The 10,762-nt window shown below is 42.6% G+C and overlaps 1 protein-coding gene across 1 annotated transcript; it reads right to left on the minus strand.

Annotated features, from left to right (window-relative positions):
* Positions 1-2,803: 2,803 nt before the first annotated feature.
* OOEP (oocyte expressed protein) lies at positions 2,804-3,894 on the minus strand (the record flags this gene model as incomplete). The annotated part of the gene is made up of 3 exons (XM_081093550.1): positions 2,804-2,957; positions 3,335-3,514; positions 3,708-3,894. The coding sequence occupies 3 exons, from the start codon at positions 3,892-3,894 to the stop codon at positions 2,863-2,865; spliced, it is 462 nt and encodes a 153-aa protein (XP_080949676.1). The 3' UTR covers positions 2,804-2,862.
* Positions 3,895-10,762: the final 6,868 nt, after the last annotated feature.

Below are 10,762 nucleotides of genomic sequence, written 5' to 3' on the forward strand. Positions count from 1 at the left end.
GTGGGAAATTGGAATAAATTTTAAGCGTAACCCCCTTCCTCCAAATACCAGTCCAAAATGTTCAATGGTTTTGAGAAATCCCAATAGGAAAACCTGCAGGAATATTTATCAGATTTCTACAGGATACCCTGGCTGGTGAGGCTCAGTTGGTTGGCACATCGCCCCAGAAGGTAGCAGGTTTGATTATCGGTCATCGCACATACCCAGGTTGTGGATTTCTCCCTGATCAGAGCAAGTGTGGGAGGCAACCAAACGATATTCTCTCCCCCTCTCCCATACCTCCCTTCCTCTCTAAAATAAAATAAAATAAATCTACAGAATAAGAGCAAGCAGGAGTTCCTAAGCTTAAAGTAAGGATGAGGGCCCCAATAGCATGGGGTTCAGTGATTGAGCATCGGCTCATGCACCAAGAGGTTGCTAGTTGGATTCTAGGTCTGGGCATACGTCTGGGTTGCGGGCAAGATACCCAGTAGGGGGCGTGAAGGAGGCAGCTGGTCAATGATGTTTCTCATATATGTTTTTCTCTCCCCCTCTCCCTCTAAAAATCAATTAAAACTTTTTTTTAAAAGGATGAGGGAAAATCACACAGAAAACAATTGGTTTAGCTACACAGAACAATTTCTCTCATGCAAAAAAAATATTAGTTCTAATGGACCAAAAATGAGAAGCAAACTAGGAATCTGATCAATATCACTTGTAATCAAAGACATATTTTAAAAGACACGTGTGTGTTTAAAAACCCTTGCAAACAGCTAAAATCCTTTACTACTAAGGGGTAAAGAAAGTGCAGGAGTTAAATCAACTCAAACTTTATGTCTGAAGCTGCCGAGCTCTTAGCGGCCTCTCCCAAGAAATCTGCTTCCTGAAAGTGGAGACAGCAAGGGTTTAAGGTTGTTTTGCACCATTTGTTCATAACTATTTCACTGGTAATAGAAACACAAATCCCCTGGTTCAGGACACCTTTGCAGCCAGTGTGTGTGTATGGGAGCGAGGGGGGAGCGGAGCCAGCCAGCCTGGGGACAGAACACCTGCTGTGGGACAAACTGCCCAGGATCACAGTTCTCTAGTGAATCTCAGCACCAGCAGAATGAATGCTGACGGCTTAGCTTTCCTGCTAGAACACCCGCCCATGTGCAGAGAGGGAGGCACCCCTCTACAACAGTGGTTCTCAACCTTGGCTGCACATTAGAATCACCTGGGAATCTTTTAAAACATATTTTATTGATTTTTCACAGAGAGGAAGGGAGAGAGATAGAGAGTTATTAACATCGATGAGAAAGGAACATTGATCAGCTGCCTCCTGCACACCTCCTACTGGGGATGTGCCCGCAACCATGGTACATGCCCTTGGCCAGAATCGAACCTGGGACCTTCCAGTCCGCAGGCTGACGCTCTAGCCACTGAGCCAAACCGGTTAGGGCGTGGGAATCTTTTTAAAATCCTGATTTCTGGGCCTCATCTTCCGGAAATTGTTTCTTTGCTACTAATGTTGTGGCCCTACCCCAGAACAAAGAAACAGAATTTCCGGAGGATGAGGCCCAGAAATCAGGATTTTAAAGATTCCCAGGTGATTCTAATGTGCAGCCAAGGTTGAGAACCACTGCTCCAGAAGAAAACGCACAGCAGCTTCAAAGTGAGAGCCTCAAAGAAGAATCACCAATTGGAATCACCTGGGAGCTTGTTAGAAATGCAAATTCATGGGCCCAATGTACTGATCAGAATCACCTGAGGAGCATTAAACTTTTAGTAAGCTCCCAAGGTGATTACACACATGTTCAAGTTTGAGAACAAATGATGCAAAAAACAAAAAACAAACAAAAAAAGACCCAAAGTATATTGACCCAACATCTCTACCTCCTGTGAATGAAGGCCTGACACCATAAAAATCATAAAATAGTAGTTTCAAAATGGTAGAAACAAACAGACCAAAAGAAAACCACTCATCAGACCTTATACCTACCCCGCACATCAAGACATGCATGAATCCTTTGGTTTGATTTATGACCAAAAGGGAGATGTGTGGACGAAAGGGGACACACACTAACCTGATAAGCTCAGGGAAGGCCTGCATGACTATCTTGCAAACTCAAAGACAAAGTAACTACAAAGGATGGTCTGAAATTAAACTTTAACTGAAAGCAGTAATGGTGGGTGGCCGCCTCCTAGGCCGGTGTCTTCACCGACAAGGTCAACCTTTATCTTAACTGAGCCTATCTGTCTTTTGCATCTATGATAACACATCCTTGAAATGTCTGGGTAACTTGTAACTTCCCTTTTTCAGGACCCCTTGGGGCACAACCTAATGTGCCTGGACTCCAGGACAGATACCACAAATTCCTTCATTGTTATCATGTTAATTATTCCTCCACCCACCTAAGTGTGTGTCTATCATTTTACTTTTTATCCAATCCCAGAGGTTTCCCCTTTGCTTTCTCCCGCCTCTCTAATCTATCACCAGTGGATTTCATGTAACTCACCTACTTGGCCTCCTTTAATTACAATGTATAAAAATAAATGAGAAACCCCCATTCTCTGAAGCGTTATCTCAATTTGTTGAGGTTCTGCTTCCCAGCAACTGTCCAGTTTGGCTCAAATAAACCCACAAAAAAAATTTTTTTTAAAAAGACATGCATGAACTGTTAATCTTTTGTAAATTTGCTTAATTTTAAGTGAGCAAAGATTTTTATTTCAGTGGACAAAAAGGAAATTCATTTTATTACAACAGTACTCACATCTGCATCAGAATAACCAAACCACCCATCCATCCAGCAAAAGAAAGAAAGAAGCTGAGATTTAAGGACACTTGCTTCTTTTAACTTCAGGAGCAGGAGCAGGTCGGTTCTCATAATGCTCCTGCCAATATCATGCAACAGGAGACCCAGACCCGGCAGACTGGGGAGTCGGGGGAGGTGACCCATGGGCCTTCAAGAACTTCTCAAGTTGTTTTATCTTCTTATCTGGATAAGCAAAAATACTCAGTTTCAAATTACTCGGTCACTGCGGGCAGGGGGAGGGGCTGGGGGGGGCGGGGGGTGGGGGGTGCTGGCAACACCATTTCTCTGGGTGGAGGTTCTGAACTTGGATCTGGAAATAGTTGTATAATCAAACTGAGGCCGACATGGGCAGTGAAGGGCATGAGTGTGTCAGATCTCAGCTTACTACCCCAAGTTCCTACTTGGACTCCGCACAAAGGGATGCCCAGGGCTGCCTGCACCTTACTGGAGCTGGGAAATTGCAGAAAGTATTGGGAAGGGAAGAGAGGCTGGAAGGAGGCCAGGTACCGCCAGGCGGTTCACCTGGGCTCCCTCCACATGCAGGTTGCAAAGAGCCTCACCTCGGGCACGGTTCTCCCGGTGCCTTGCTGCCAGGCTGAGGAGCACGCTTTTCACCCTATTTTGGACACGGGGCTGTCCGAAAACAGTGATTTCGATTAAGCTCCCGGAGTTCACCTTTTCCACCGACAGCAGGACCTGGTTCATCCACTCTATTTCCGGAATCATGGCTCCGTCTTTGCCTAAACAGGAAGGGAGAGATTGGGGGGTGGCATGGTCGAAGGTCAAGAGGGGGCAGACTGGAAGGGAAGGCCGCCGCCGTCGTTTTCCTGGCGTCAAACGTGGCCCTCGACGTTGGGAAAGGCTGTAGAGAGGTGCCCTGCCGGCCTCCCAGACTGGAGGGGGCCAGGCCACCTGCACACCCGGCTCGCTCACCGAAGATGGGGTCAGCCAGACATGCCTCCAGGTAAAACACCAATGGGTCTCTCAGCTCCAGCGCAGGAAACCACCAGGGCCGGGTGCGAATCCGTGGCAGTGGAAGCGGCATCTTCAGCAGCCTGTCCAGGGCCTGGGCGGACATCCATGGGTCCTCCTGGACCACAGCACCGGGCTGGTCGACCATGCTGGGCGCTGCAGCTCCAGGGCGAGGGCGAGTGGCTCTCACACAACTCCAATCAGAGGCGGAGCCGGTGCCCGCTTTTAGGGTCTCCGTGTAGCCCCGCCCCTTCTGGCATTACCCCCCCACCCCCAGCCCAATGGACACTGGGCACCGGGGCCTGCAGGCTCCATAGGGCGCTTCCTGCTCTGCATCAATCACCAGGACTTCCTTTGGGGCCTTGAATTAGTCTATATTTGGCTCCAGCTGGGTCTCAGAGGTCATCTCCACAAGTAAGATATCACCTGGCCTCCAAGACTCCCCCCCAACCCCGCCCCGAGCTGACTAACAGTGTGGTTTGCATTGGAGACTATGTTGACTAGAAGTCACTTTAAGGCAGTGGTTCTCAACCTTGGCTGCACATTAGAACCACCTGGGAATCTTTTTAGAATCCTGATTTCTGGGCCTCATCCTCCGGAAATTCTGTTTCTTTGTTATGGGGTGGGGCCACAACCTTAGTAACAAAGAAACAGAATTTCTGGATAAGGCCCAGATATCAGGATTTTAAAAAGATTCCCAGGTGATTTTAACGTGCAGCCGAGGTTGAGAACCACTGCTTTAAGGCATGAACATTTGGTGCCTCGTGAATGTTGGGTACTACATTTGATTGTTGGAACTCATCTTCAGACTTGATGGCAATAAATGGAGCAAATCTAAATTCCAGAGGTTGGTAGGCAAATCAGGCTGAGGGCAGGCTCATTGAATCTACATTTTTCTCTCTTCTGCTTCCTGTTATCTTCTGATTGTCTGGTTAGTTACTACCTCTAAGCCATTCAAGCAAGTGTTTCGTGTTTTAAAATATAAAAGTCAAAGCTGTTGCTTATAGAATACGTAGCAAGTATAGACAAATCCCATTTATTTCCAAAATCCTAAAACAAATATGGATGTACATTTCTTCCCAATGATTTTAATTTTAGGTAAAACTTTAAATTATAAAAGATTTCACACATTCAAAAAGTTATATAACAAACACCCATGAACAACACCCCTACAATATGTTAACATTTCCCCACATTGCCTCACTTCTCTCCTCTTTAAAATAGATATCACTCAAATAGCTTTCCTTTTTCTCACCACAGGATATCATTCTCCTGAAACTGGTCTATATCATTCCATGCATGTTAATATACTTTTTCTAATGCATCTCTAGAAATATTATTTGGTAGTTGTTTTAGAATAGATAGCAGCTGCTGCACAAACTGTTTTGTTCTTACAACTAGCTATGTGTTGTTTTTTTAATCATTTTAATGGACATTTTTGATCATTTGTATAAGGGAGATAGTATTAATATACTGAATTCCCTCATCCACATCATCTAGGCATCAACAGTTATCAATAGATAATTTGTATAAGAGAAGGTGTTGAATCTAACTTTAGTGGATGTTTTTACCTCTTCAATTTAATTTTTAAAATCAACATAACAGCCCTGGCCGGTGTGGCTCAGTTGGCTGAGTGTTGTCCCATGCACCAAGAGGTAGGTCGCTCCAGGTCAGTGCACATGCCAGGGTGTCAGGCTCAATTCCTAGTAAGGGGCATGCAGGAGCAGCCAATTGATCTCTCTCTCTCTCTCTCTCTCTCTCTCTCTCCTTCCCTCCCTCTCTCCCTCTCCCTCTCTCTAAAGATCAATGGAAAAAGTATTCTCATGTGAAGACTCTTAGAAAAATAATAAAAATAAATAAATAAAAATCACATAATAATGAATGCACATTGTAAAAAACAAGTATGGAAGATATAAAAATGTGAAAGTATTTTATTTAATGTATTCCTCAGTCTCTTACTAATCCTTTGTCAGTTGTGTGTATTCTCAGTATCTTCTAGTTTAAATTGTCTTTTCAGTTTATTTAAGGTGTCTTTTGATGACTAAAATGTTTAATTTTAATGCAGTCAAGTTCATCAATCTTTATAGTAAGTGTCTTGCTTAAGAAATCCTTTCCTGCCTGGAGGTCTACAAATATTCACTATACTTTCTACTGAGAATGCTGACGTTTCTATCTTAACATTTAAATCCTGTACCACCTGGGGTTAATTTTTTAAAATTGACATTAGGTAAGTAGATAATGTCACCTTTTTATAAAATGTTAATTTTTGGCTTGAGCCATTCTCTCAAGGATGCATTCAACCTGAGGCCAGTTCACATTATCGCCTGGAAAATTTCAGACTCCTACACGTAGAATTAGTCACAAGGCTGGTTTGTAGTAATTAATTATTAGGTCAAGACATAATTGAGAAAGGCAAAGTTAAGATTGTTCTTTGACATTTCCATCTGGATGGCAAAATTTAATTCTGATTTAGTTTCATTTTTGGAAGTATAGTCATCTGGAGTCCTGGTCTTATGCAGAGACCCCATATTAAGTTTCCTACAATTGGCCAAACCGGTTTGGCTCAGTGGATAGAGCATCGGCCTGCAGACTGAAAGCTCCCAGGTTCGATTCTGGTCAAGGGCATGTACATTGGTTACAGGCACATCCCAAGTGGGGAGTGTGCAGGAGGCAGCTGGTTGATGTTTCTCTCATCGATGTTTCTGACTATCCCTCTCCCTTCCTCTCTGTAAAAAAATCAATAAAATATATATATATATTTTTAAAAAGTTTCCTACAATTGGCAAACCTTGAGTTTTACTTGCTGACCCCATGCCAGCTTCAAAACAGAAAGGTTTTTAGAAGTTAGCAGAATCTGCCAAGATGAATCAGTTTTTCCACTCTCTTATCTCCAAGGCTTCCTAATTTGGCTCTGATGAGTGGGAGGTGGGCACGGTTTTAATTCTGGCTCCAACATTTTCTAGCTGTGTGACTGAATGCAAGTTAAAACTCTTCTACCAAGAAAACTTCCAGTGGATCATGTGCTTTCATTTTTCTTTCCTTTTTTTTTTAAATACATTTGTGTTGTTTGTTTTTTAAATATATTTTTATTGATTTCAGAGAGGAAGGAAGAGGGAGAGAATTCATTGATGAGAGAGAATCATGGGTCCGCAGCCTCCTGCACGCCCCCTACTGGGGATTGAGCCCTGTGCTGAGCCAGCTCAGCCAAGGGTTCTAAAGCCTGAGTGAGGGCGGTGAAGGATGAAGAAATGACAAAGAGAATAAGCTGGATCTAGGTCAGGGGTGGGCAACCTTTTTGACTGGAGGGCCACAATGGGTTCTTAAACTGGACTGGAGGGCTGGAACAAAAGCATGGATGGAGTGTTTGTGTGAACTAATATAAATTCAAAGTAAACATCATTACATAAAAGGGTACGGTCTTTTTTTTTTAGTTTTATTCATTTCAAACAGGCCGTAGTTTGCCCACGGCTGGTCTAGGTGGATCCTCCTGTGCCTGGCTGAGGCCACAGAGAGAGATACAGAGGCAAGCTGAGCCTTTATTTTATAGCCAGAGGTAAACAAGGTAGTGGTTACCATAGTTACAATGTTCTTGTGAGTTTCACTTGTTTTGGCAGCACTTGCTGCACCTTGCATAGCCCATTAGCTACCTAGGAAGGATCTAGGAAGCCCTCATAAGGTCAAGCCTAATTATGCTAAGAGGACTGTGCCCTCTAAGCTGGGACTTGTTTGTGGCTTTGCCAACAGGTCAGTTAGAGGCTTAACCCTATAGCTGCGCCCTACAGAGCCCACAACCTGGGCATGTGCCCTTGACCGGAATCAAACCTGGGACCTTTCAATTCGCTGGCTGACACTCTCTCCACTGAACCAAACTGACTAGAGCTGCTTTCATTTTCTTTGCTTAGCCCTGGAGGAACCAGTCAAGGGGCTTTGGATTTAGACAGTAAAGTACTTGAGTGAATTGGTTTTGTAATTTCTCATTGCGAAACTTTGTTCTTCATTACTTCACTCCTTGTAACCTTCAACTCTAAGGATGAAGTCTCTTAAAATGTTACAAAGCATAAAGAAGACATAATACCAATTTTTGTACCAAATAATAACATCAAAAATGTATGTCACTGATAGGAAAAAAATGGTTAAAATAAGGAAAGTAGAGTTGTAAGGAGATATTTAACAAACACTGTCAAAGGGTCCTTGAGGCTCTGGTTCCAGGTCTTGTCCCACCTTTGCAATTTTTTAAGGATTATGTTGTTGACAGGTGATACATAATCTGAAAATAACCTCAGCTGTCTTTATAAGTTTCCCCCTCAATGCTGACTTAAGATAATAACAAATTTGTCTGTTCCATGATGGATGATTTTATGGATAAATTTAGCTAATATCTATTTAAAATCATCTGGAGCCACCAAGTGGCCATACTGAGAGTGCCAAAGACTGAGTCAAGGGTACAACCAAATTTTTTCCACTCCTCCTTTTCAAAATCAGGGGCTAAATGTTGATATTTTATAATGTCTTCTTTGAATCCCTCCATATATTAATCTTTTGAAGGCTGCGATAGGATCATAACCTTAAAAATTGCTTTTTTGACACAATGATCCGTTTGTGTGTGTGTTTTTTTTAATTGAGTTCAGAGAGAGGGAGAGAGGGATAGAAACATCAGTGATGAGAATCATTGATTGCTGCCTCCTGCAAGCCCTCTGCTGGAGATCCAGCACGAAATCCAAGCATGTGCCCTGTCCCAGAATCGAACTGTGACCTCCTGATTCATGGGTCAACCCACACCTGCTGGGCTCATGTCACTTGCTTCTAATTCATGCTTACAAAATAAAACTTTTACTTGCATTGCTCATGTCCCTTTATTCCCCTTCCAGAGTATTAGCCTGTAACTTAGCCATTTTCTTGTTGCTTTTTGCTCAGTTTGACCTCTTGAAGTCACTTTTCCCACTACATTTTTTTTCTCTCACTACGTATTTTTTTCTAGAAAAGAATTTCCTAGTCTTTCACTTTAGTCTTTTTGTTTGTTTGTTTCACTTTAGTCTTGAACTCACTGGTGACCTGGTATTTCATTTTCCTTTTTCTATCCCTTCTCTTGATGTAGGCCCCCAATTTATCACCTGTTTCCTCCTCTGAGCCTCAACAAAGTTCTGTGCTGAATTAACATCTTCTACCGAACTGGGGCCATGGCTTGGCTTGATTGAAAGTAGCAAAATTGCCGAAACCGGTTTGGCTCAGTGGATAGAGCGTCGGCCTGCGGACTGAAAGGTCCCGGGTTCGATTCCGGTCAAGGGCATGTACCTGGGTTGCAGGCATTTCCCCGGTGGGAGATGTGCAGGAGGCAGCTGGTCGATGTTTCTAACTCTCTACCTCTCTCCCTTCCTCTCTGTAAAAAATCAATAAAAAATATATTAAAAAAAAAAAAAAAGAAAGAAAGTAGCAAAGTTTACTTCTGCCTAGATTGGGGGCCAGAAGGGCATTATTTGCTCTTATTGAAGTAAATGGAATATAAATTATGTTTGTTGTATTACATAAGAAGATTCAGTTTGCTATAGAAAAACAAATAGTACCTCACAAGGCACCAAATGTTCAAGCCTTAAATCTTTGGTAACACCCATCTTGGTCTGATGCTTTCTCTGCCCAGAGACATAAGATAAAATTCACAGCTGCTTAGCACTTTAGCAAGTTACAGCTGTGGCCAGGGTATCTCCACTTGAACAGCACTTGTTTCCTTCTGCCCTTGCTCAAACCCCAAAGGCTGATGCAGCAGGGAAAAGACATGAACATTGCATAACGCAGGATTCATGTAGTGTGGTCTTTTGATCCTGCCTGCAGTCTAACGTGTGTTAACTTATTCCATCTCTCTTTTCACTTGCTTCTCACTGAATGTTTTAAATTGATTCAATAACTGTGTGATTTGGTCTGTCCTGTAAGCTCTGGGACATCTTGCCTCATAGAGTACTTGGAGACATCACTGCATCGAGGAAATCTGCTACTGTGGTGGCTAGAAATGTGAAGGGGGTGCAATTAAAAGGCATCCCGACTAAATGCTAAGAATCATCTTTCCAAATCAAAGAAATATTCAGGAAGAAGCACTCCAACCCAGAAGGACTACTAAAAAATGACTCATGGTATAGAAAGAAGATTAGGAAATAATATTCAAGATGTAGATTGCCATGTGTGTTTGGTATTTTAATAAGTTTGCTGCCGAAACCGGTTTGGCTCAGTGGATAGAGCGTCGGCCTGCAGACTGAAGGGTCCCAGGTTCGATTCCGGTCAAGGGCATGTACCTGGGTTGCGGGCACATCCCCGGTGAGGGATGTGCAGGAGGCAGCTGGTCGATGTTTCTCTCTCATCGATGTTTCTGACTCTCTATCTCTCTCCCTTCCTCTCTGTAAAAAATCAATAAAATATATTTAAAAAAAATAATAAGTTTGCTATGTAGAGAACACGGAAACAAATGGAGATAGATGAAACTAAGCATAGATGCTAACTCATGAGATACATTAGACATAAAGTAAATAGAGTTCATATTAAATATAGGAAGAGAGAAGAGCAAAATGAATTACTATATTAAAGCACAGATAATATTGAATATGCCTATATTTATTTTAAAAATTGAGTCAATAATTAATGACTTTGCAAAAAGAAAGTACCAGACATAAATGTTTCACTGGTGAATTCTAACAAACATTTAAAAACTTATACCAATTTTCTTTTTTTAAATTTTTTTTTATTGATTTCAGAGAGGAAGGGAGAGAGAGAAAAATCAATGATGAGAGAGAATCATTGATTGGCTGCCTCCTGCAAAAGCAACCCTGGGCATGTGCCCTTGACCGGAATTGAACGTGGGACCCTTTGATGCACAGGCCAACACTCTAACCACTGAGCCAAACCAGCTAGGGCTAAAAACTTACACCAATTTTCTATAATATCTTCTAGAAAATAGAAGCAGAGGGAAAACTTCCTAATTCATTCTATGAGGCCAGCATTGAACTAATACCAAACTAGATGAAGTCATTGCA

This window comes from Myotis nattereri (assembly GCF_964212035.1).
Source record: "Myotis nattereri genome assembly, chromosome: 6".
Lineage (NCBI taxonomy): Eukaryota > Metazoa > Chordata > Mammalia > Chiroptera > Vespertilionidae > Myotis > Myotis nattereri.